General features: G+C 42.4%; 1 protein-coding gene across 1 annotated transcript; it reads left to right on the top strand.

The window, feature by feature from the left end:
• The first annotated feature begins 245 nt into the window (after positions 1–245).
• Positions 246–24,844, top strand: LOC121002609 (MAM and LDL-receptor class A domain-containing protein 1-like). The gene is made up of 4 exons (XM_040434053.1): positions 246–324; positions 21,079–21,176; positions 24,598–24,759; positions 24,818–24,844. The coding sequence occupies exons 1-4, from the start codon at positions 246–248 to the stop codon at positions 24,842–24,844; spliced, it is 366 nt and encodes a 121-aa protein (XP_040289987.1).
• Positions 24,845–27,724: the final 2,880 nt, after the last annotated feature.

Below are 27,724 nucleotides of genomic sequence, written 5' to 3'. Positions count from 1 at the left end.
ACTTCGGATGTTTTATCCGAAGTCGATTCTCTCATCCCTAATCACAATGAAAACTGTGATATACCAATAGCAATTGGATATCCTGTTTAAAGGGGCTGTATTCCAATCCAATTTTGCATATTGTTTAGAACATTTCTCAGTTCTGCATAGATGAAATTCAATATGTTTCCAATCATTCTCACATCTGATATCATTGAATAGGCTCCCTCTACGAAAGATGTGATTTTGAGACGGATTTCTGCGGCATGACATCTGAAGGGTGGGTCCGAACCAATGGTTTAGAAATTGGAAGCGCACTTTTGGATCAAAGAGATAATATTACAGGTAAGCTAATAATGTCAATATTTTTTAAAAAATTTTACTGTACACAGTGCATACTTTTTAGAGAGCAGTAAGACCAGCGATATAAGGTTAGGATGTGAAGAGCCTTTCTACCACAACGAGCAGTCCCCGGTATTCATCATCATTTGTATTGCTAACAAATTAGGCAATTTGCTTACAAACACACTATTTCAGGTTCAGATACTCTTTAAAGAGAGACTACACATACCGCTTTAAGAATAGTAAAATAATTAACTACATTTATTAAGGGAATAAGGATAATTAGGCAAATATATGTCCTTTTTAGCAAAATTAGGTAAATTCACCAACACCAAATAGAAAACTTACAAACAATAAGGGGTTAGACAAAAGACAACACACATCTACTGTACTATTTACATACGTACAACCACACTTCATCTAAAGTCCTGACTACATCCAGAATGAAGGTACAGTACTTACATCACCAATTGAGTTAGCATCATCTGAGAGTGACACACATCATCTGGGGAGCCCGTTTCAGCAAAAGCAGTCAGGGACTCGATTGGGAAAAAATTTCTACGTAGGGGGCGCCTCCTTCCCTCATAGATGAACTCCAACTTTTTAACTGAAAAGTTCCAGCTTTTATACTGTTTTAACCAAAAAGCTTCACCCCCTAAGGCCTCCTGCACACGAACGTGTACGCCCTGTTGCCGTATTGCGGACACGGGTGCCGTTCCGTGGGCATTCCGCATCACGGATGCAGACCCTTTCCCTTGAATGGGTCTGCAAATCCGGAGATGCGGAACGGAAGCACGGAACAGAACCCTACGGGAGCACTACGGAGTGCTTCCGTGGGGTTTCGTCCCGTACTTCCGTTCCGCAAAAAGATAGAACATGTCCTATTTTTTTTGCGCAACGGCCGGATCGCGGACCCATTAAAGTGAATGGGTCCGCGATCCGCTGCGGCTGCCCCACGGACGGTGTTTGTGCATTGCGGCCAGCAATTTGCAGGCCGCAGCACGGCCACGGGGCGCACACGTTCGTGTGCAGGAGGCCTAATGGAATGTAGCTTGATTAAGCAATCCATGATGGTCACTGCGCATATCTTGTTTTTCAGTTATTATTTCGGACCTTGGAGTGGCCAATTCTCACACAATAAATACAATCCCAAGACAAACTATGCAGACAATGCTAACTCTCTTATACACACATTTACAACCAAGTCCTTGTTCATTTAGAGGTCCTCTAATAAATGAGACAATACCTAGTACACATTTCAGACCTGCCTTCTTTCTTCAGTCTATCAGGTAGAATGAACAAAGGTTTCCACAGTTTTCTGCTCATTCCATCTGATAGAAATGGACAAGGTCTTGCACCAACAGTTAAGACAGATATTCACTTCATACATAGGTCATTATTTCAATCAGATCCATTCTATTCCTGCTTGGGAGAGATGTGTTATAGTCCATGATGCTTATTCCAGTATGGTCATGACGAGGGTATTGGTTATCCATGTTCGCCTCAACCATTACTTTCATACCCACCTTACTCACCTCTAACCACCATTACACTTTCCCGCCCCAGAGCCCTAATCCCAATAAAACTCGGACCACCAATTGGAAATGTAATGGCCACAGCAGCCGTTTATTAAATAACATTTACAACCATAACACAATACAGTAAAAACCCCAATGGGGGGAGGTCCTTGAAGCCCCAAAACATCGAGCTGTCGAACCGGGGTGAGCCATTCTTGCCTCCAGCCGTACCGCCCAGCTCAAAGGCACCATCGAATGACCCCCCCTCGATTCACCACAACCGCTCGGTCCACCTGGGAGTCCAGCCCCCATCGTGGGGCCCCCCCCAATTGTCCTCAGATTCCACCGTGCCCAACTCCAAGGACTCCCCCCCCACCGCCACAAGCCGCCGTGACAAAAAACCCACTCCCCACAAAAAACCCAGCACCACAACCCCGATCCCCTCAATTCCAAACTGGCCAAAAAAGGGGGAAGGGTGGGTGGGAGCTTTTTCTCTCTACCTAAAATGGCCTCTAGCCTTCCTCTTCCCTGCCTATTTAACCCCTTATCTCCACCCCCTCACACCACCTAACCTATCCTAACCTTTCTCCCTGCCAAAGCCCCCTCCCTCTCCCCTAGCCCGACCACTCCCCCCCCCAGCTCACTAAACCAAACCCCTGTCATGGGGGCCTCCCCTAAAGGGGGCTCCGCCCCCCCTCAGTCCGCCCACTGCTATATGAGGGAGCCTAAAGGAGATGCACTATAAGCCCCCGTCCCAGAGGATCCTGATGGTAGAGGAAAGCCAGATCATTCTCTTCTTTATGTTATGTCTTATCTTCACTGCACCAGTCCATGCCAAAGTAAACCAAACTGATTCAACCTTTAAGCTGGGATGAAAAGTACTGCAAAACCCCAACTATTTTTGAGAACATAGTCATTAGTGTCGAGTGAATCGAACTCCACAAAGTAGACTTTGATCCGAATTTCAGGGAAAATGTGATTCGACGCAAAGCTGAATTTCCTCTGGCTTCGTGGTAGCGAATCGATTTTCCCTGAATGGTGTAAAAAAAAACATACTGTCTTCCTCCGTTTGAGAGCCAGCCGCCGCCATCTTGATTGAAGATCTTGCATGAAATCCCGTGTGCGGTGACGTATGACATCACAACGCCGGCCGATGTGATGACAGCCACACAAGATTTCGCACTAGATCTTCAATCAAGTTGGCGGCGGGTGGCTCGTTGCGATCAAATAGATGAGGTAAGTATGATTTATAAATAAATATTACACACTTTTTACTGTCTGATGCCACGATCAGCTATGAATGTGGGTACATGGGGGGAGCCATGCAATCGCCACTCCTTATCATTGCACCCACTACTTACAAAGAAATGCGCTTCTTGAGGAAGTAATTTGTCACCAAGCTAATTTTATTTTTTTTATTCGGAGAAGCAGCGAATCAAATTTTTTAATACTTCACTCATCACCAATAGTCATCTACGTAGTATTAGCAATCTGACAATGTTCAAATTGGGGGAATTTATCAATTGTCACCCTTCTAGAAGACCATTTTTCAATGCAATTTTGGGAAGTCACCTCACAGAGGGTTCATTGTATATTGTCAAAGGGAAATTCCCAATTGTCCTAAATATCCTATCGGTCCAGACCAGGACCCACTCCAGTTTCAAGAACAGTGCATTGGCATGAATGGAGGAGAGCAAGCTGAGCATGTCGGCTTTCTCCATTAATTGCTACAGGGCTTCAAAAAAAAGCTGAGTGCTGGCTCAGTTATGTTTGAAAGTCCCATAGCAGGGAATGGAGAGAACACTGGTCCTGCACGGCTATGCCTTAATTCTCCACTGGGGAATTAGTGAGGAATGGGCCACTGCTAAGCTATTTTTGAAATTCCCATAGCAATGAATAGAAAAAGCCATGCATTTGTTGCTTGCTCTTCAGTCACATCAGTGCCCCGTTCTAAAGAGAGGAGTGGGTGCCAGAGGTGGGACCCACACCTATCGGACTTTTGTGATGTATCCTATTGAAATGTCCAGATGGGAATATCCCATTATGTAGAATTATCCAAGTGCATATCAAAGAAACCGACAAAACCCGAATAAAGAACATATTCAGTCATAAGATAGAAGGAAGAGGGTGTAGAAAGAATCAGCAATCTCTAGAACAAAAGAAGGTTATGGCCATTGTCAAATAACAAAATGCAACTTGCTGTAAAGGGACTCACTAGCACGTTTCCGAAAGTCATTGAAGGTAGATTTATCATTTTGTTTTACCTGTAAGGCACATGCTCCAGAATTGTTATTACATGGGGAATGCAAGTAGTTGCTAAAACAGACATGTCAGGAGAGGGGACGAGTCCTCTTTAAGCTTTTCTGGACCTCCGTCGTACATGTACGATGGAAGTCTTTGAAGATAGCACCAGCTTGTGAGCGCAGTGGGTGCTATAACTGCCAGTTTCTGCTGTTTTACATAGAAGAGGCCCAGCTCTAATGTCTGCGATTGGTGATGATGCTGATTGCAGCCATTTAATCCCTCAGATGCAGTGGTTAAATGTGGCCACCGCATCTGGGAATGTTAAAACCAGGAGCCACGCACTTTCCGGCCCAGGACGACTTCCCCTGGCTGAGATAGGGGGAAGACGTCCCATACTAGTAATAGGTCTGAGCCTGTACAAGGCTTTCAGGATAATTACTAGTATATTACAATGCTGGCCTGCAGGTGTCAGCACTGAAGGTTGCTGCACTGCATAGTAATATACTGAATGCTGTATTCTGCAATGCATAGATATTCATCACAGAATACAAGAGGCAATCTAATGATTGAATGTTATAGTCAACTGACTAAAAAAAAAGTTTAAAAAGTAAAAAAAAAATTATAAATATAAAAAATAAAAAATGCAGAAAAATTCTGCGCTTTGCGGACAAGAATAGGCATTTATATTGACGGCCGCCCGTTCCGTTCCGCAAATTGCGGAAGGCACACGAGCGGCTTCCGTTTTTATGCGGATTCGCGGTTTGCGGACCGCAAAAAATTGAATGGTCGTGTGCATGAGGCCTAATTCGCATTGCACCCGAGCGATAAAAACTGAACAACTGAACGGGATCGTAGACAAAACTGAATAACTTTGTTTGCGAAATCGTGCATTTTTCACTGAACGCAACCTAATCCGGACACGCTCGTCTGCAAGGGGCCTTATTGACGCTTTTTTTTTATTTACAAAGCACCAGGACTTTCTGTGTCAGTATGGATAATTGCACCCAATTGCTTTAGTATTTGTGCATAAACTTACTTAGTTACAAAGGATGGTCCAGGATTAGAAAAAAGGTCAGTTCTCTACAAAAACAGCACCAATGTTGTACCTAGGATTACTTTGGTGTTTTAGCTGAGTCTCATGAGTAGTGATGAGCGGCAGGGGCTATATTCGAATTTGCGATATTTCACGAATATTTGGGCGATTATTTTCTTGATTGCGAAAAATCAGCAATGTAATATTCGCATAATGAGCACGAAATACAGGCGTGGGTCACTTTTACTACATTTTCCAAGCTGCTAGAAGTTTCCTGAGACTGGAGAAAATAGTTGGCACGGCAAAACATTACAATGGCTTTATATGCAGTTAGAGTGCTCCAATATATTAGCGATTGCGCTAATCGGCACTAATAATGCGAATATTTTGGCGCAATACATGAAACTTCACATTTTAGCAGGTCTGCATGTATGTATGGACAGCAGAACCTATCACACCACCTAACACACTGCACTGCAACAACTACACTATATCAGGATATAACCTACACTGACTATCTCCCACTAAGGACCCCTTCACAGGGGCGTCGCGGGTGAGGGCCGGATGCGATGCAGGCGCATTCAGGGAAAATTGTGCGAGTAGGCACGCAATTTCAGTCAGTCTTGACTGCGATTGCGTTCCATTGTTCAGTTTTTTCTGCACGAGTGCGAGTGCGTTTTGCACGCGCGTGAGAAAAAACTGAATGTGGTACCCAGATCCGAACCCGGACTTCTTCACTGAAGTTCGGGTTCTGGTTTGGTGTTCTGTAGATTGTATTATTTTCCATTATAACATGGTTATAATGGAAAATAATAGCATTCTTTAATACAGAATGCTAAGTATAATGTCAATTGAGGGTTAAAAAATAATAAAAACATAACTCACCTCATCCACTTGAGCGCGCAGTGGGGATCCTCTTCTTTGTTCTTCTTGAAGGACCTGCAAAAGGACCTTCGCTGATGTCATCGCGCTCACCAGGTGGTGAGTGCGGTGACGTCAGCGCAGGTCCTGCTGAATGAAGATAGAAGGTCCTTCTATCTTCATTCAGCAGGACCTGCGCTAACATCCCCACGCTCACCATATGGTGAGTGCAATGACGTCAGCGAAGGTCCTTTTGCAGGTCCTTCAAGAAGAACAAAGAAGAGGATCCCCACTGCGCGCTCAAGTGGATGAGGTGAGTTATGTTTTTATTATTTTTTAACTCTCAATTGACATTATACTTAGCATTCTGTATTAAAGAATGCCATTATGTTATAATGGAAAATAATAAAGTAAATGGGGTCCCGGGTCATACATCCCTCGTCTCCTTAGCAACCATGTGTGAAAATCGCACCGCATCCGCACTTGCTTGACGATGCGATGCAATTTTCACGCAGCCCCATTCATTTCTATGGGGCCTGCGTTGCGTGAAAAACGCAGAATATAGAACATGCTGCGATTTTCACGCAACGCACAAGTGATGCGTGAAAAACATCGCTTATGTACACAGCCCCATTGAAATGAATGGGTCCGGATTCAGTGCGGGTGCAATGAGTTCACCTCACGCATTGCACCCGTGCGGAATACTCGTCCGTATGAAAGGGGCCTAACTATCTGTATTATATATATAAGCTATCTAACTATCTAATGTAATGAGTGTTAAGCACAGAGCGCAGCGATGACACTGCTGTCTCTCTCAGAACTCCATAAAACTACAGAAAATGGCTTATGGGGAATTTCTTATGGAACACATCTACATTCAAAAATCACGACCTACGTCACAGTTATGTTACACACGTCCGTGCGATAAATGGTTGTAGGGCACTGATTATATTCAATTAGAACAAATGTCCAGTTATCGCCATCTGTTATAAGGAATAAGCAATGGTAGTGGAATAAGCAGTGGTAGATAGTTATATCCTCATGTCAGTCGCGCATGCGCGTGCTGCGGCACACCAATGGAACACACGTCCCTGCGATATATGTTGCTTATAAATCATCGCGTTATCTTGAAACAAAAGCCATTGAAAAGCAATTGAAGGTGTTTGCTTAGTTTAGATAACACAACTCAGAAATCTCAGAAAACAGGAGTGTTAACTCTACTAGATCAGTATATATATTAAGCCACATGTCCAGTTAATATCCTCCCAAATATTGCTTGTAGCATCCCATTATATGCGCTGCATATCGAGATATAGACACACTTTCTCTCCTCAATATATTAACAGCACTCCGTGATTCAACAATTGCACCGAAGTAGACACGTATAAAGGGTCACATCAACACACTCATAGTAGTGTACGTTACCAGTCCACCGGCGGTTTCACGTCTTGAGTCTCGCTGTAAAGTTGAGGAACCGCCGTTGAATCGTGCGCCGTTCCTGGCTTCCAGGAAGTGAACAGCAGAGTTGGCTGAAGCTTTTGAAGATTGACAACACGAGATATTCAGCGGCACAATTACAGACATACGAGTCGTCACGTGATACGCCATAACACACATGGGACGCCACGTAGTGCTAACATTGCACGATTCCTCAACTTTACAGCGAGACTCAAGACGTGAAACCGCCGGTGGACTGGTAACGTACACTACTATGAGTGTGTGGATGTGACCATTTATACGTGTCTACTTCGGTGCAATTGTTGAATCACGGAGTGCTGTTAATATATTCAGGAGAGAAAGTGTGTCTATATCTCGATATGCAGCGCATATAATGGGATGCTACAAGCAATATTTAGGAGGATATTAACTGGACATGTGGCTTAATATATAAAGCTGCTGATATATAAGCAACATATATCGCAGGGAAATGTGTTCCGTTGGTGTGCCGCAGCACGTGCATGCGCGACTGACATGAGGATATAACTATCTACCACTGCTATTCCAGTGAAACAGCTAAATTAGGCTTTTCAACAAAGGAGTCGCGCTGCCTCACTTTGGCTATATTTTCTGAGTCTTGATAAGGATAGGATAAGTCAGCTTTTTAGTGATGCCAAACCACAAGATTCCACCAGAGGCAGCGCGTGAGGCAGCGCGATTCCTTCTTTGAATTGACTGTTTTTATGTGAATGAGCCCGCTTCACACGGTGGTCTGCGACGCCAAAAGAAGAAAAGAAAACACAGTGGTGAACTTTTATTTATTTTGTTTTTTGTTTTCTCTTTTTCTTTTTCATTTTTTCTATTTTATTTTATTTATTTTTTATTTAAAGAGCTAAATTAGGCTAGGTCTACACGACGACACTTGTCGCGCGAAATTTTGTCGCACCAATGTCGCGTGACAATTTTTATACTGATAGTCTATGGTGTCGTGCTGCGACTGCAACGCGACAGTCGCAAAAAATCCATTTGAAATGGATTTTTCTGCGACTGTCGCGTCGCAGTCGCAGCATGTCGCATGTCACAGTGCGACACCATAGACTATCATTGTAAAAATTGTCACACGACATTGGTGCGACAAGATGTCGCGCGACATATGTTGCAGTGTAGTTGTGCCCTATCTGTCGCGCAACTTTTTGTCACGCGACAAATGTCGTTGTGTAGACCTAGCCTTAAAAGTGTTGTTGTTACATCATGGAGAGACGGTGTAATCACCCTGCAATACGTAACTGGATGTGACCAATGTTACACAGATGGCGATAACTGGACATTTGTTCTAATTGAACATAATCAGTGCCCTACGACCATTTATCGCACGGACGTGTGTACCATAACTGTGACGTAGGTCGTGATTTTTGAATGTAGACGTGTTCCATGGAAAGTTAACCATATTTCTGTGCGTGTATTACTGAGCGCTATTCATATATACCACATATGAGCAGTTCATGTTGTTTATATATCTTTTACATATTTTATAAGTTTTATAAGTGTATGTTGAATAAATCTAATTTTATTTATTGATTTTGGAGTCTGTGTAGAACCAGATATTTGTGTGCCCTCCAACAGTTACGATATTCTGTTTCTGAAAAAATGCTGACTTTTTTTCCCTATTCCTGGAAACCCTTTTAATTGTGCATCTAGAAACTAAACTATAAAATGCTAAATAAAAATAGCAACCTATTGATATCATCCAGTTGTGTTAGGCAAGAGACTCGTACACTGAATACATATTGTTGTATGAGCTGATGTTATCTTCATTCATTTTGATAATATGCAGTAATTTCAACAAAAGCACAAAGTCCTAGGAACAGTTTCTATTACTAATATCCCTTTACTAAATCATTAACTTTGGCATGATAATCGTCAGTGATTTCATTTTGACTTCAATGGATTTATATGACTGATTATTTGCATTATTAGCTGCCTAAAGATGCATTAAAAGAAAATAGCTAAATTGACATCATTATTTTCATGGTCATGGTGTCTGGTTTATTATTTAATAAGCAATGATGCCAATTATAAAATTCATAGTGAAAATAGATAGGCTGTAAAACTTAATACCGTCATATTGACAAAAATTATGTAAGTAGCAAAAATAAAAAATAAAAATAAAAACCATTGCTAAAAAGAATACTTAACCCCTAAGTGACCAGCCTGTCTTGGGCCTTACTGACTAAGCATTTTTCTTCCTCTTTTCCTTGCCTTCCAAGAGCTATACCTGTTTTTATTTTTCCGTCTTTATAGCTGTAGGAGGGCTTGTTTTTTGCGGGATAAGTTGTAGTTTTGATGGCGCCATTTTGGGGCACACATAACTTTCTGATAAACTTTTATTAACTCTTTCTGGGAGGGTGATGGGAAAAACAGCAATACTGCCATTGAGTTTTTAAGTTAGAAATTTTAGGGCATTTATTTTTCGGTATAAATAACAGAATATCTTTATTCTCTGAGTCAGTACAATTACAGCTATACCAAATACATATCGTTTTTTTTATGTTTAAGGTTACTTTCACACTTGCGGCAGAGTGATCCGTCTCACAAATGCATTGCAAGAACGGATCCGTCTGTCCGTTTGTCATATGGAGAAACGGATCCGTTTGTATTTTTTTTTCACATTTTTATCCGGCGGACGGATCCGGCATTGCGGTATTTTGGATGTAAATTAATGCCAGATCCGGCATTCCGGCAAGTGTTCAGTCTTTTTGGACAGAGATAAAACCGTAGCATGCTGCGGTATTATTTCCGTCCTGAAAAGTAAAAAAAAATGAACTGAAGACATCCTGATGCATCCTGAATGGATTTCTCTCCATTCAGAATTCATGGGGATAAAACTGATCAGTTCTTTTCCGGTATTGAGCCCCTGTGACGGAACTCTATGGCGGAAAAGAAAAACGCTAGTGTGAAAGTACTCTTACTACTTTTGTGCAATAAAACCCCTTTTTTTAAAAGGAAGAAAATCTTTTTGCCTTGCCGCTTCCCAAGACCTATAACTTTTTTATTTTTCTTTCTAGGGAGTTGTGTGAGGGCTTGATTTTTGCCAGACAATTTTCATTGGTATCATTTGGAGTAAATCACGCTTTTGGTTCGCTTGTTATTAACATTTTTTTCGGGGGCAGCTAAGAATAAATGATCAATTCTGTCATTTTTTTTATTTTTTACGGAATTCACTGTAGGGGACAATTTACATTATATTTATGTAGCGTGGGTCGTTGTGGATGCAGCGATACCAAACATAGGGAGATTTTTTTGCAATTTTTTTTCATTGACAAGTGTATTTTCAGAAAAAAATGCTTTTTTTTAAACTGAAATTTTTTTATTTAATAAATGTTTTTTGTTTTTTTTACCCCTTAATAGTCCCATAAGGGGACTATAAGGGCTCATGCACACGACCGTATGGCTTTTTTAGTGTTTTGCGGTCTGTTTTTTACGGATCCGTTGTTCCGTTTTTTTCCGTTGTGTTTCCGTTTCCTTTCCGTTTTTCCGTTCCATTTTTCCATATGCCATATACAGTATACAGTAATTACATAGAAAGAATTGGGCTGGGCATAAAATTTTCAATAGATGGTTCCGCAGTTTTTTTTGCCGGACCCATTGACTTGAATGGAGCCAAGCACCGTGATTTACGTACAAGAATAGGACATGTTTTATCTTTTCACGGTACGGAAATACGGAAATACTGAAATAGAATGCATACGGAGACACTTCAGTTTTTTTTGCTGAACCATTGAAATGAATGGTTCAGTATATGTACAGCATACTGAACTCAAAAAACAGCCAGTATACTGAACGCAAAATACTGTCGTGTGCATGAGCCCTAACTGACAACATTTTGATTGATTTTAAAATACAATGCACTATCCCTATAGTGCATTGCATTTTAATGTCACGGCATGTAAAGTGTTAAACAGCCTGGATCAGCACTCCTGCTGGTCCAGGCTGTTAGAGCAGGAGCGCGGCTTAAAAAGTGATGGCCCAGCCTAAGGCCCCTTAGTGACCGCTATAAAAATTTGTATGGGTGGTCACCAAGGGATTAAAGGGCATCTGTCAGCAGTTTTGTCCCTATGACACTGGCTGACCTGTTACATGTGCGCTTGGCAGCTGAAGGCATCAGTGTTGGTCCCATGTTCATATGTATCCGCATTGCTGAGAAATATGATGTTTTAATATATGCAAATGATCCTCTAGGAGCTACGGGGGAGTTGCCGTTACACCTAGAGGTTCTGCTCTCTCTGCAGTTGCTCCTAGAGGATCATTTGCATATATCAAAACATAATTTTTCTCAGCAATGTGGGAAGATATGAACATGGGACCAACACTGATGCCTTCAGCTGCCAAGGGCACATGCAACAGGTCAGCCAGTGTCATAGGTACAAAACTGCTGACAGATGCCCTTTAAAAGTATCGGTCAGCAGAATTAGCCCTATTAAACCTGGCAGATTGCGTAGAAGGGACCCTGACCCTGCTGATTAAAATAATACCTTTCTTGCGAAAATCAGTTTCTGCATTCCAGAGAAAATGTACTTTTATTCTTTATGCAAATAAGAGCTTCAGTACCCCAAGAGGCAGGGCCTAGTCCCCTGGTGGACCTCACCTTCTTAGTTTCCAGTGCTGGCCATACTCCTTGCCCCCTTGGTGCACTGAAACCCTCATATGCATCAGGATTAAAAGTATTTTTCTTAAGAACACAACAATTTTCACAAAACAGTTATCACTTTAATCAGTAGGATCAGAGCTATAGCTGATCCTGGACATTTAAAGGGTGTTTCCAAGTAAAAAAATGATTAAGACAGGGAGGTTGTTAGCAATAAATAAGTTATACCCAGTGCTCTGAACTCCTGCCACTGCAGAGCGACTGCTCCAGGGCAGCCAAGGGCCTAATAAATATTGTAGTGCATTGCGTATTGTGTAAGCTATTGAAAAATGCAAAAAAAATCCCCTTTTCCACATTAACATTATTTTATGATATAATAAAAAAGTACAAATAAATGGCATCGCTGCACAATTGGTTTGCAGAACTATAAAGCTATGACATTATTAAACTCACACAGTGAACGCCATAAAAAAAATGTTAAGTATAGCGGATCTTGCCATCTTCTACCCACCCTGGACCTACGACAAGGCTTCCAGGTTCCAGTGGGTGAACCTCTCTTCCTTCAGAGAGCAATGCAGGAACAGGAACAGCTCTTACAAGAGCTAAGGATTATACTCTGGAGAGTATAATGATTATAGCAATCCCCAGAGTGTAGTTCTCCAATCCCCCAAACATGAGCCCAGACTTCATGAAGGGTAGAACAGGACACTTTAATGAGGCTACATGCCTGCCTTTTATGCAGGTCTTCCAGCAAGGGACACTCCCCATGGAGACCTTGTGGAAGACTGAGACAGTTTTTACATAAGCATAAACTTCTGTTTTTCATCCCTCCCCATACAAAAAAAACTGAACAAAAAGTGATCAAAAAGTCACATGTACCATATAAAGGTACCAATGAAAAATTCAAGCCGCCCCAGCTCTGTCAACAAAAAAAATTAAAAGTTATTAATGGCCCTGAGAATATGGTGACACAAATATGGTGTTTTTTTTATGTTTTTAATGTGAGAAAGTAGTAAAAGGTCAATATTTGTGATGAGCGAAGTATTGAAAAATTCGATTTGGCTGCTTTGCCGAATTTTACAAGAAAATGTGACAAATTACTTCATCATGAAGCGCATTTCTTTGTAAGTAGTGGGTGCAATGACAGGGAGCTTGGATTGTGCCGCCCCCCGTCATTGTACTCCTCAGATGCCACATTCATAGCTGATCGCGCCACCTGACAGCAATAATACAGTGTAAAATAAAATAAAAACTAATAAAATCATACTTACCCTCATCCATTTCATTGTGAAGAGCCAGCCGCTGCCATCTTAATTGAAGACCTAGCGCGAAATCTCGTGCGGCCCGTGGTGGCGATGTACGTCACTGGTCATGGAATTTCGTGCTAGATCTTCAATCAAGATGGCGGCGGCCGGCTCTTTACGGTCAAATGGATGAAGTAAGTATGATTTTTTTTTTTACCGCCATTTTAGGGAAAATTGATTTGCAACCACGAAGGATGAGGAAATTTGGGCTTTGTGTCGAATTAAATTTTTCCTGGAAGGGAGGTCGCGGTTGATGAGTCTCTCATTGCGTTCAAGGGGAGACTCATTTTCCGCCAGTATGTGCCCTCCAAGCGGGCGAGGTATGGCGTGAAGCTATACAAAATTTGTGAGAGTACCTCAGGGTACACTTACAAATTTCGTGTATACGAGGGGCGAGATTCCCGGATTCAACCCCCAGAATGTCCCCCCACTCTGGGTGTTACCGGGAAACTTGTGTGGGACCTTATGTACCCACTGCTAGATAAGGGTTACCACCTTTACGTGGATAACTTTTATACCAGTATCCCCTTGTTCCAGTCCCTTGCCGCCAGATCCACGTCCGCTTGTGGGACCATGTGGAAAAATCAACGCGGCCTCCCTGCCCACCCCCTCCAGGTACCTATCCCCAGGGGTGAGACTCGTGCCCTTACCACTGGAAACCTGTTGCTGGTCAGGTATAAGGACAAGAGGGATGTCCTTATGCTGTCCACAATTAATGGTAACGTCATCACCCCTGTCCCTGTGCGAGGTACCGCGGCAACGGTCCTCAAGCCTGATTGTATCGTCGACTACAATCAGTATATGGGAGGAGTTGATCTCTCTGATCAAGTCCTCAAGCCATATAACGCCATGCGCAAAACCCGGGCATGGTACAAAAAAGTTGCCGTCTACTTGGTACAGGTTGCCATGTACAACTCTTTTGTGCTGTCCCGGAGCGCTGGCAACACAGGGACATTCCTTCAGTTCTATGAGGCAGTCCTCAAGGCCCTGATCTTTTCGGACCAGGAAAGAGCAGGCTGGAGTACCTCGGGAACTGTAGGCGCCCGGATCGTCCCTGGCCAACACTTTCCAGGTGTGGTCCCCCATACTGGAAAGAAGGGACGAACCCAAAAAAAGTGCAGAGTCTGTTGCAGGAGGGGGATACGGAAGGACACCACTACTCAGTGCGACACGTGCCCCGATCATCCGGGCCTCTGCATTGACGGTTGCTTCAGGGAGTATCACACTTCCATGGAGTACTAAATTTATATCCCAATTTAGCACTGACATCGGATAAAAAAACTGGTTCTCAGACTTGAGACACCCAAAAAAACTAAAATAATTTATTAAAAGTAGACATATTAGGTATCGCCGCGTCAGTAATAATCTCGTCTATAAAAATCCCCTATGACCTACCCCACAGATTAACACGGTCCAAAAAAAAAAAAACGGTGCAAAAAAAGATTTTTTTGTCACCTTACATAACAAAAAGTTTAATAGCAAGCGATCAAAAAGTCATATAGCCCCCAAAATAGTGCCAATAAAACCGTCTGCTTATCCCGCAAAAAATGAGCCCCCACATAAGATATTCGGATTAAAAAAAAAAAAAAATTACACTTAGACTTTAGAGATACAAAAAAAATATTTTTGCATCAAAAAGGATAATATAGTAAAAAACCGAAATAATTATAAAAAAAAAGTAGACTTATTAGGTATAGCCGCGTCCGTAAGAATCTCCTCTATAAAAATGTCCCATGACCTAACCCCCCAGATTAACACGGTCAAAAAAAAACAAAAAAACGGTGCCAAACCGCTATTTTGGACACTTTTCCATTTCAATCCGTTTTTTCCGGTAACAAAACAAGGGTTAACAACCAAACAAAAGTTAATATTTATTACCCTGATACTGCAGTTTACAGAAATGCCACATTTGTGGTCGTAAACTGCTGTATCAGTAAAAGGGAGGCCGCAAAAGGAAAGGACCGACATGGTTTCTGGAAGGCTGATTTTGATGGCCTTTTTTATTGACACCATGTCCCTTTTGAAGCCCCCCTGATGCCCCCCTAGAGTAAAAACTCCCTAAAAGTGACCCCATCTAAGAAACTACACCCCTCAAGGTATTCAAAACTGATTATACAAACTTTATTAACCCTTTAGGTGTTCCTCAACAGTTAATGGCAAATGGAGATGAAATTTCAGATTTTAATTTTTGGTAACCTTGCCTCACAGAAATGTAATATAGAGCAACCAAAAATCATATGTACCCTAAAAATAGTCCCCAAAAAAATACCACCTTATCCCGTAGTTTCCAAAATGGGGTCACTTTTAGGGAGTTTCTACTCCAGGGGTGCATCAGGGGGTTTGAAACAGGACACGGTGTAAATAAACCGGTCCATAAAAATCAGCCCTCCAAAAACCAAACGGCGAACCTTTCCCTCTACGCCCGCTGTGTGGCCGTACAGTAGTGTACGGACACATATTGGGTGTTTCTGTAAATGACAGAGTCAGGGCAATAAAGATACAGTCTTGTTTGGCTGTTAACCCTTGCTTTGTTAGTGGAAAAAATTGGTTAAAATTGAAAATTAGGTAAAAAAATGAAATTCTCAAATTTCATCCCCATTTGCCAATAACTCTTGTGCAACACCTAAAGTGTTAACGACGTATGTAAAATCAGTTTTGAATACCTTGAGGGGTGTAGTTTCTTAGATAGGGTCACTTTTAAGGAGTTTCTACTCTAGGGGTGCATCAGGGGGGCTTCAAATGGGACATGGTGTATATAAACCAGTCCAGCAAAATCGGTCTTCCAAAAACCAAACGGCGCACCTTTCACTCTACAGCCCGCTGTGTGGCCGTACAGTAGTTTACGGCCACATATGGGGTGTTTCTGTAAACGGCATAGTCAGGGCAATAAAGATACAGTCTTGTTTGGCTGTTAACCCTTGCTTCGTTAGTGGAAAAAATGGGTTAAAATGGAAAATTAGGCAAAAACATTAAATTCTCAAATTTCATCCCCATTTGCCAATAACTCTTGTGCAACACCTAAAGGGTTAATGAAGTTTGTAAAATCAGTTTTGAATACCTTGAGGGGTGTAGTTTATAGAATGGGGTCATTTTTGTGTGGTTTCTATTATGTAAGCCTCGCAAAGTGACTTCAGACCTGTAGTGGTCCCTAAAAATTGGGTTTTTGTAAATTTCTGAAAAGTTTCAAGATTTGCTTCTAAACTTATAAGCCTTGTAACATCCCCAAAAAATGAAATATCATTCCCAAAATAATTCAAACATGAAGTAGACATATGGGGAATGTAAAATCATCACAATTTTTGGGGCTATTACTATGTATTACAGAAGTAGAGAAACTGAAACTTTGAAATTTGCTAATTTTTCCAAATTTTTGGTAAATTAGGTATTTTTTTATGCAAAAAAAATAATTTTTTTGACTTCATTTTACCAGTGTCATGAAGTACAATATGTGACGAAAAAACAATCTCAGAATGGCCTGGATAAGTCAAAGCGTTTTAAAGTTATCAGCAATTAAAGTGACACTGGTCAGATTTGCAAAAAATGGCCAAGTCCTTAAGGTGAAATAAGTAGTCAAAAGGCAATTTGACTACGGCAATTCCGGATTATATAATCTGAAAGAAACAGCGCGCTGTAATTCGTAAAGAGGTGACGTACAGAAACCACGTGGGACGCCACGTGAGACGCCTCCAGGTGCACGATTACCCTCCGAATAAATGGGATTACTACTCGTAAGTTTCGCTTGATACGCTACCGAAACCTACATTTATATCGGACTATTGGAAAAAGAAATAATCGCTGATCAAGCGTGAGGTCTGTCTCGTTGAATAAAAAACACTGGGAAGTGGCGAAGACATGGTAAAGAGACTGCTTGTTTCTATCCATATGTTCGTTTATTTGTTTATATGAAGCTACGAATGGTTACATATCCTAACAAAGGAAGTACAAGTGGTTATATATGCTACCATTGGGAATAACACCTGGAGGACTTTGTCACGATTCCCCCCCTTTTTTTCTATCATTCAATTTTTTGTGGTTTTCCAACAATCGATGCTCCTAACAACTGACCCTTTTCTTCTCAACAGTCGATTATAACATCGATTATAACATCGATTTATATTCGAATGTTGATTTGATTTGTTTTAAATGCTATGTTTTAAATTTAAATTTTAATGTTATAGTGATATGTTTATATAAACTTTTTTGATGCAACTCCCTATGACTTGAGTGCCCGTTTCTACATAAATTTACAGAACATGCCCACAACTTTGAAGATGTTTTTTTTTTTATTGTGAAGTAAACAACAAAAAGGACAAAATAACAGAAAAGGTCAATGTGCATAACTATTCACCCCCCCCCTAAAGTCAATACTTTGTAGAGCCACCTTTTGCAGCAATCACAGCTCCAAGTCGCTTTAGACTCTATGAGCTTGCCACATCTTACCACTGGGATTTTTGCCCATTTCTCCTTGCAAAACTGCTCCAGCTCCTTCAAGTTGGATGTTTGCGCTTGTGAACAGCAATCTTTAAGTCTGACCACAGATTTTCTATTAGATTGAGATCTGGGCTTTGACTAGGTCATTCCAACACATTTACATGTTTCCCCTAAAACCACTCAAGTGTTACTTTAGCCGTGTGTTTGGGGTCATTGTCCTGCTGGAAGGTGAACCTCCGTCCTAGCCTCAAATCACGCACAGAGTGGTACAGGTTGTGCTCAAGAATATCCCTGTATTTAGCACCATCCATCTTTCCCTCAACTCTGACCAGTTTCCCAGTTCCGGCTGCTGAAAAACATCCCCACAGCATGATGCTGTCACCACCATGTTTCACTGTGGGGATGGTGTTCTTTGGGTGATGTGTTGGGTTTGCGCCAGACATAGCGTTTTCTTTGATGTCCGAAAAGTTTAATTTTTGTCTCATCAGACCAGAGCACCTTCCTCCATACATTTTGGGAGTCTCCCACAGGCCTTTTCGCAAACTAACAGCGTGCCTTTTTGTTTTTAGCTGAAAGTAATGGCTTTCTTCTGGCCACTCTGCCATAAAGACCAACTCTATGGAGCGTACGGCTTATTGTCATCCTATGTGAAGATACTCCAGTCTCTGCTGTGGAACTCTGCAGCTCCCTTAGGGTTACCTTAGGTCTCTGTGCTGCCTCTCTGATTAATGCCCTCCTTGCCCGGTCCGTGAGTTTTGGTGGGCGGCCTTCTCTTGGCAGGTTTACTGTTGTGCCATGTTCTTTCCATTTGGTTATGATAGATTTGATGGTGCTCCTGGGGATCATCAAAGATTTGGATATTTTTTTATAACCTAACCCTGACTTGTACTTCTCAACAACATTGTCCCTTACTTGTTTGGAGAGTTCCTTGGTCTTCATGGTAGTGTTTGGTTAGTGATGCCTCTTGCTTGGGTGTTGCAGCCTCTGGGGCCTTTCAAAAAAGGTGTGTATATGTAATGACAGATCATGTGACACTTAGATTGCACACAGGTGACATCATTTCACAAATTATGTGACTTCTGAAGGTAATTGGTTGCACCAGAGCTTTTTATGGGCTTCCTAACAAAGGGGGTGAATACATACGCACATGCCAATTTTCCGTTTTCTATTTCTAAACAATAGTTTTATTTATATATTTTTCTCATTTCACTTCACCAACTTAGACTATTGTGTTATGATCCATCACATCAAATTCCGATTAACAAAACATTGAACTTAAGGCTGTAATGTAACAAAATACAAAAAAAGTCAAGGGGGGTGACTACTTTTGTAAGGCACTGTAAATTTGAATCATTGTATTTATACTGAGCTGCAGAATAAAGTTAACCTGTGACTTATACCACACAGTTAATGCCATAAAATGATCTTGAAAAACAAAGCCCCAGACATTGCAGTATTACTTTTTTCCATCTCCCCTAACAAAATGAATAAAAGTTTTTAATGCTGTATACAGTATGTACCCAAAAATACAACACACCTGGAAAAAATACACTATTGTACTGTTCACCTGTACTGTATGGTAAATAATTACAATTTTAGACAATTTTGAAATGACTTTCCGATGAACACTCGGAACTTGTATTTCCAGAAGCCGATTCACAACTCTGTCATATCTGACAAACACTAGTAACTGGTATAATTAAGGAGTTGTCCCATCAGAAGCATCTCCTTTCAAATTGTGGTGCCAAATTGTGGTACCTTCCTCTGGATCAACTTGCAGGATAAAAGGCTGAACTGGATGGACAAATGTATTTTTTCGACCTTATGTACTATGTTACTATGTTACTAGGGTGATCAACCAATTGCCCCAGACCACGCATCTGGCATACAATTGCAACACTGCAGGGAAAATGTAGCATTACATGACAGCCATTCAAAGGACAAAAGGACTGCTAAAATCCGGCAGAAACAGAAATGCTCATACAGTACATAGTGGCTCTGTGTTCTAGCTTATAGAAGGTGGGCCCTAATAGGTGATATAGATAGGGCTTTCCAGGATTTATGCATATATTTAATGTATTTATTTATTTATTTATTTATTGTCTAAGTAGTTGTGTTAAGCCCCATTCACATGTCCGTGCTCAAATCCGTGAGAAGGTGGTCAGTGATGCATCCGTGAAGGATCCGTGTTGGGTCCGTGTGTCCGTCTTTTTCTGTCCGTGTGCCATCCGTGTTTCACTGACAATAATTTTCAAAGCATCTCTTCCTAATGATCCGTGAACCACGGATGGCATCTGTGTTGCATTCGTGGCTTTCACAAACCCATAGACTATGAGGCCTCATCCACAATTCCGTGTCAGTGACACGTCCGTGAAAAAAAGGGTACGTGTTTCATCCGTGAAGAATCCGTGATGGGTCCATGGGTACGTTTTTTCCATTCGTGTGTCATCCGTAATTCACTGACGTTGCTCAGCTGAAAATTAATTTCCAAAGAATCTCCTATCAGTCTTAGTGAAAAACGGATGTGTCCGTGATTTTCACGGACCCATAGACTTCTATCGGTCTGCATCGTTGATCAAAGGAGTGCATGTCTCCGTGATTTTTTTACTGACCACGGTAAAAAAATACTGAAATGTGAGCAGACACATTTAAATCTATGAGTACGTGTGCTGTCCATGGAAAATGCGGACAGCACACGTCTGTGAAAAACGGAAATGTGAACGAAGCCTAATGGTAGTGATGGATCTGTGAACACGGACATAATAGAGCATGCATCTGTGCTAAAAACACTGATGTGTGAATACACACATTAAAATGAAAAGGGACGTGTGCCTTTCCTTGGAGAACACATACAGCACACGTCCCTGGAACACTGATGTGTGAATGAGGCTTTACAGGGGAGGAAAAAACTTTCCAACTGATTTTTATTAAAAATGTTGTATTCTTTTTTATTTTAACCCCCCGTCCACCCCTGGCCGGTTGTGACTGTATTTAAACACTGCGGCCAGGACTTGTAGAAGTCACTGTGTGAAGCAGTTCTCCATAAAATGTACAGGGTGAGAGTAGGAGAGACACCCACGTGGCCCTCCACAGTGGGCGTCTGAAGTTATGAAAGGTACGACAATACAATGATTAAAGTTATTCATCCCCTATGATGTTGTCCAAAAAAGTAAAGAGAATCATGTTCCTGAAATAAACGGATAAGCACAAATTATTTTTATAGAAGGTTCACAGAAAAATAGTTTTAAAATAAACTTATTTATATATTTCTTTTTATTCTAATAGCTAATTTTCTGGTGTTCACATCAGAAAATGCACTTGGCGCCCAAGCCGTTTTACGAAGCATAAATTTCCTTCCAACTGATGATCAGATGTCTTGTCAGGTAATGTATGACTCTGTCGGGACATTATTTAAAAAAAAGAGTTAATGGAATAGGAACTTCAAGATACTGGACCTCACATGGATCCAGAGATCTCCCCATTCACTATTGGTTTATTTAAGGCTGGCAGCTCAGGAGGTGTGCCCTTTGTCAGGGGGGTGTTCTTTCTGATGCAGTTATCTCCCTATCACAGCTCAGGAGGTGTGTCCTTTGTCCGGGGGGGGGGGGGGGCTGTTCTTTCTGATGCAATTATCTCCCTATCACAGATAAGGAGGTGTGCCCTTTGTCAGGGGGGTGTTCTTTCTGTTGCAGTTATCTCCCTATCACAGCTCAGGAGGTGTGTCCTTTGTCAGGGGGGTGTTCTTTCTTATGCAGTTATCTCCCTATCACAGCTCAGGAGGTGTGTCCTTTGTCCGGGGGGGGGGGGGGGGTGTTCTTTCTGATGCAATTATCTCCCTATCACAGATAAGGAGGTGTGCCCTTTGTCAGGGGGGTGTTCTTTCTGTTGCAGTTATCTCCCTATCACAGCTCAGGAGGTGTGTCCTTTGTCAGGGGGGTGTTCTTTCTGTTGCAGTTATCTCCCTATCACAGCTCAGGAGGTGTGTCCTTTGTCAGGGGGGTGTTCTTTCTGATGCAGTTATCTCCCTATCACAGCTCAGGAGGTGTGTCCTTTGTCCGGGGGGGGGGGGGGTGTTCTTTCTGATGCAATTATCTCCCTATCACAGATAAGGAGGTGTGCCCTTTGTCAGGGGGGTGTTCTTTCTGTTGCAGCAGTTATCTCCCTATCACAGCTCAGGAGGTGTGTCCTTTGTCAGGGGGGTGTTCTTTCTGATGCAGTTATCTCTCTATCACAGCTCAGGAGGTGTGTCCTTTTTCGGGGGGGGGGGGGGTGTTCTTTCTGATGCAATTATCTCCCTATCACAGATAAGGAGGTGTGCCCTTTGTCAGGGGAGTGTTATTTTTGTTGCAGTTATCTCCCTATCACAGCTCAGGAGGTGTGTCCTTTGTCAGGGGGTGTTCTTTCTGATGCAGTTATCTCTCTATCACAGATCAGGAGGTGTGCTCTTTGTCAGGGGGTGTTCTTTCAGTTGCAGTTATCTCCCTATCACAGCTCAGGAGGTGTGTCCTTTGTCAGGGGGGTGTTCTTTCTGATGCAGTTATCTCCCTATCACAGCTCAGTAGGTGTGTCCTTTGTCAGGAGGGTGTACTTTCTGATGCAGTTATCTCTCTATCACAGATCAGGAGGTGTGTCCTTTGTCGGGGAGGGGGGGAGTTCTTTCTGATGCAATTATCTCCCTATCACAGATAAGGAGGTGTGCCCTTTGTCAGGGGGGTGTTATTTCTGTTGCAGTTATCTCCCTATCACAGCTCAGGAGGTGTGTCCTTTGTCAGGGGGGTGTTCTTTCTGATGCAGTTATCTCTCTATCACTGATCAGGAGGTGTGCTCTTTGTCAGGGGGTGTTCTTTCTGTTGCAGTTATCTCCCTATCACAGCTCAGGAGGTGTGTCCTTTGTCAGGGGGGTGTTCTTTCTGATGCAGTTATCTCCCTATCACAGCTCAGGAGGTGTGTCCTTTGTCAGGGGGGGTGTTCTTTCTGAAGCAGTTATCTCCCTATCACAGCTCAGGAGGTGTGTCCTTTGTCAGGAGGGTGTACTTTCTGATGCAGTTATCTCTCTATCACAGATCAGGAGGTGTGTCCTTTGTCAGGGGGGTGTACTTTCTGATGCAGTTATCTCTCTATCACAGATCAGGAGGTGTGCTCTTTGTCAGGGGGGTGTTCTTTCTGTTGCAGTTATCTCCCTATCACAGCTCAGGAGGTGTGTCCTTTGTCAGGGGGGGGTGTTCTTTCTGATGCAGTTATCTCCCTATCACAGCTCAGGAGGTGTGTCCTTTGTCAGGGGGGTGTTCTTTCTGATGCAGTTATCTCCCTATCACAGCTCAGGAGGTGTGTCCTTTGTCAGGGGGGTGTTCTTTCTGATGCAGTTATCTCTCTATCACAGATCAGGAGGTGTGCTCTTTGTCAGGGCGTGTTCTTTCTGTTGCAGTTATCTCCCTATCACAGCTCAAGAGGTGTGTCCTTTGTCAGGGGGGTGTTCTTTCTGATGCAGTTATCTCCCTATCACAGCTCAGGAGGTGTGTCCTTTGTCAGGGGGGGTGTTCTTTCTGATGCAGTTATCTCCCTATCACAGCTCCGGAGGTGTGTCCTTTGTCAGGAGGGTGTACTTTCTGATGCAGTTATTTCTCTATCACAGATCAGGAGGTGTGTCCTTTGTCAGGGGGTGTACTTTCTGATGCAGTTATCTCTCTATCACAGATCAGGAGGTGTGCTCTTTGTCAGGGGGGTGTTCTTTCTGTTGCAGTTATCTCCCTATCACAGCTCAGGAGGTGTGTCCTTTGTCAGGGGGGTGTTCTTTCTGATGCAGTTATCTCCCTATCACAGCTCAGGAGGTGTGTCCTTTGTCAGGGGGGGTGTTCTTTCTGATGCAGTTATCTCCCTATCACAGCTCAGGAGGTGTGTCCTTTGTCAGGAGGGTGTACTTTCTGATGCAGTTATCTCTCTATCACAGATCAGGAGGTGTGTCCTTTGTCAGGGGGGTGTTCTTTCTGTTGCAGTTATCTCCCTATCACAGCTCAAGAGGTGTGTCCTTTGTCAGGGGGGTGTTCTTTCTGATGCAGTTATCTCCCTATCACAGCTCCGGAGGTGTGTCCTTTGTCAGGGGGGTGTTCTTTCTGATGCAGTTATCTCCCTATCACAGATCAGGAGGTGTTCCCTTTGTCAGGGGGGTGTTCTTTCTGATGCAGTTATCTCCCTATCACAGATCAGGACGTGTTCCCTCTCTTCAGCAGCTCACTCCTCATTTCGACTCGGGAGGGTATCCTTTCTGCTCAAGCTCTCTCCTTATCATAGCTCATGGGGTGTGTCCTTTCAGCTGCAGCTTTCTTAGCTATCAAAGCTCAGGTTGTGGGACCTTTTTTCTGCAGCTCTCTCACTGTAACAGCTTCTTACAGTAAAAATGGCTGGTGACAGTTGGAGGTTGCGTGTGTGAGAGCATGTGCACCCTCCTCAGTGATGTTACTCAGGTGGACTGAGAAATAAGGAACACCACAAACAGCAGGTGGCGCTTTACAGATACATTTTATTGAATAACTCAGTGGCTGTAATAAAAATTTAATTGCAGGCAATTATAAAAGTATTCAGATCCAGGTACTAGATTAAAAAAATGTAGAATATTTTTTGTGGCACGACCCCTTTAAATAAGTCCAATGTATTAATAGTATGCATTAAGCTCCTAAGCTTCCTCTAGTGGTGGAAGCAGCCAGCAGATAAACAGGCTTTGGACACCATGAACCAAAAGAATGACATGCTATTAAAAGGTGGGGCTTCACTTGAAAGCATCACAATATATATTTTTTTCTCTTCAAGCTGAGAATGTACTACTACTTTGCTGACGTTAGCTCTGTGCTCATGGTGGGACTACAAATGCAGACTCAAGATCAAGTAAATGACATTTGGAAACAAGACTCCAGCCATAAAAATGAATGGAGAAGAGGGGTCATTACTATTAGCAGCTCGGAGCCATTTCAGGTTAGTACTGTATAATTTCATTTTTCTCCGTGATGACTTTGACACAATATTTTCATAGGATCCAGCAGGCAGCACGGCAATATGAAGTGATGTTACGAATTGTAAAAATGGTCAGGTCTTTAAATCATCACATTGTGAGGTTTGTCCTTATAGAAAAGTTTATTTTTACGACAAAAAAAAAAACCTTGTGTAACACGATCCGAAGTGAAATTTTACATTTGCAACTGCAGTCAAAAAATTGTAAATAATTTTGGCAGTCGAGCTCATCAATTTTGTCAAATTAAGTTATCTTAGGACATAGCAACTAAGTTTCTATATACTCCTGTAAACTTTTGAACAAAATATTTGTACCCAATTTAAACTTCACTGCTTCATATTCTGAGCTGTTGTAACTTATTTTACCCCATCCTTCATTATGATCAATGTACCAATTTGCATGTTAGCAAGTTCGTTTCCCCTCCTTATAACTAAATCTTTAAAGGGGCTGTTCGCCTTGGTAAAGCTTTTTAACAGACCTGCATTGGTATTCATACTTACCAGATCCCTGCCGCTGGGATCCATCTCCATCACTGCCCCGCAAGCTCTGCAGGTCCTGGGTCTACCCACGTCAACATCTGGTTTGATACCATGCTGCAGCCAATGACTGGGCACTGCAGTCATGTGTCACATGATCCAGTGACAAGACCACTGGGTGACACATCACTGCTGTGGCCATTCAGTGGCTGCAGAGGTCACATGAACTGGTTTCAAACCTTAGGCTGACATGGAGAGAGAGAGCACCTGCAGAGGTGGTGGTGCAATAATGGAGCCAGAACCCAGAGGCAGGGATCAGATAAGTATGATTACCACCATGAGTCCGGTCATGCTGTGAGGTCTGTTGAAAAGCTCTACAAAGGTGACCAAGCCCTCTGAGATTAGAACTTGGAGTGGGCATTTTGAATTTCAGTCTATGTTATAAAGTTGAATATATGTCTGAAATATGCCTAAATTAAGGGTCTTTTCAGACGCTCACGCCAGGTCTAAAACTGTGGGCATGGGCCAGGAAGGGCCAGCAGGCCTGTCTCATTGATCAAATTCTACGCCTAGGCGTAGGTGTAGAAAATGGTCTAAATGTAAGACAGCAAGGAAGCTGTCTTACATTTAGAACTGGCGCTGGATGCGCTGAAGTTATGGAGAAGCCGGCACTTCTTCGTAACTTCAGAGGATCCACCGCTAGATATGGGTCTTTATTAGGACCGGTGTCTAAAATGCTGGTTTTAATAAATGTGCCCCTATTAGTTTACATTGGTTTTCCAGATTTTTACAAAGATGGCTAATCATTAGGGTAAGCCATCACTATGTGATTGGGGTGAAGGTGAGATCCGTGTACAGATCAGAGATTACATTTGGGCTGGTATATAGATAACAGTGTAGAAAAGTTAGAGGGGTCCTAACTGAAGTGTATTCTTAGTGGTCACACTGAAACTGACCCACTGATACAGGTATTTTGGTCACATTTTTACTGTGCATGTTGAATTTAAATACAACTGACCCCTAAAACACCACAAAAACTACATTAAACGAGTAGGCTGCAGTGTTTTTAAAAAATAAAAAATAAATTCACCAAAAATGCCACCGAAAACATGTGCAAATGAAGTGTGTGACGTGAAACTGTCCTCCCGAGACCAGAGCCAGCTCTTATTGCCAACCCATACAAGCAATGGGATCTTTGATTTTACAGGAGGTTTCCCCATTAGCAACAGTTGTCTCCTATTATTATTATTATTATTATTATTTATTATTAAAGCGCCATTCATTCCATAGCGCTGTACATATGATAAGCGGTGCACATACATAATACAGACAATTGCACTAATCATAAACAAGACGAGTTACAAACTGGTACAGAAGGAGAGAGGGCCCTGCCCGTGAGGGCTTACAATCTACATGGTATGGGAGAAGGACACAGTAGGTGCGAGTTAAGTAGGTCATGGCGGTATAGAGGCAGCAGGGTCACTGGTTGTAGGCTTGTCTGAAGAGGTGGGTTTTCAGGTTTCTTTGAAAGGATTCCACTGCAGGTGAGAGTCTGATACGTTGGGGTAGCGAGTTCCAGAGTATAGGGGATGCACGGGAGAAATCTTGGAGTCGATTGTGGGAAGAGGCAATAAGAGGAGAGAAGGAGGTCCTGTGAGGATCGGAGAGTGCGTGTGGGGATGTATCGGGAAAGTAGCTCAGAGATGTAGGGAGGCGACAGGTTATGGATTGATATCCTATCAATAGGATATTCAGTAAATGTATGACTGCTGGGGTTTCGAGTGTTGTGATTTGTGCTAATCCCAAGAATAGGAGTCTTCTATGTGAATGAAGTGGTAATGCAAATGCTTAACCACCACTCCATTCACTTCTATTAAAACAAGTATTTTATCTGGAGACTAAAAGGGCCTACAAGTTTACTGAATTCACCCAACTAGTCAAACTGATAAGCTCCTCTCAGTGAACCTCCTACCCTGCTGCTGAAACACTGCTCAGAACAAGCGGTGTCCATGATTCTGCAGTGAGAGAGCTCTCCTTTATACAGTAGTTTCAACCTTAAATTGGAACTTCTAGTTCCATCTGCTGCTTTATTTTACTGCAAATCCAGGGAGATTGCAGCTTGAAACCAAGCATTGTGAGATTTCAGCAGCATCAGAGGAGGAGGTACACTGAAAGAAGCTTGTTAGCTAAGTAAACTGGGTGAAGATTGAATTTGGCTTGTGCAGGTTGACCCTTAGTTTTTAATATTTTCACACCCTCATATTTGGAAATGACTTGAAAGAACTGGGTGGCAGAGACCCCTTGGTGGTGGTGGCCCCTGCTAAATTGCCTGTGTTGTTGTTCCTATAATCTGTCTCTGGCAGAGGCTTTATGGTGGAAAGGTGGTCGAGGACCATAGATGAAGGGAGTCTGAAGGAACTGCTCCCTTATAATCCAGCCCTACACACACTAG

This window comes from Bufo bufo, chromosome 5, assembly GCF_905171765.1.
Source record: "Bufo bufo chromosome 5, aBufBuf1.1, whole genome shotgun sequence".
NCBI lineage: Eukaryota > Metazoa > Chordata > Amphibia > Anura > Bufonidae > Bufo > Bufo bufo.
Note: the sequence above shows the minus strand (reverse complement) of the source record. Positions and strands in the feature narration are given on the sequence as shown.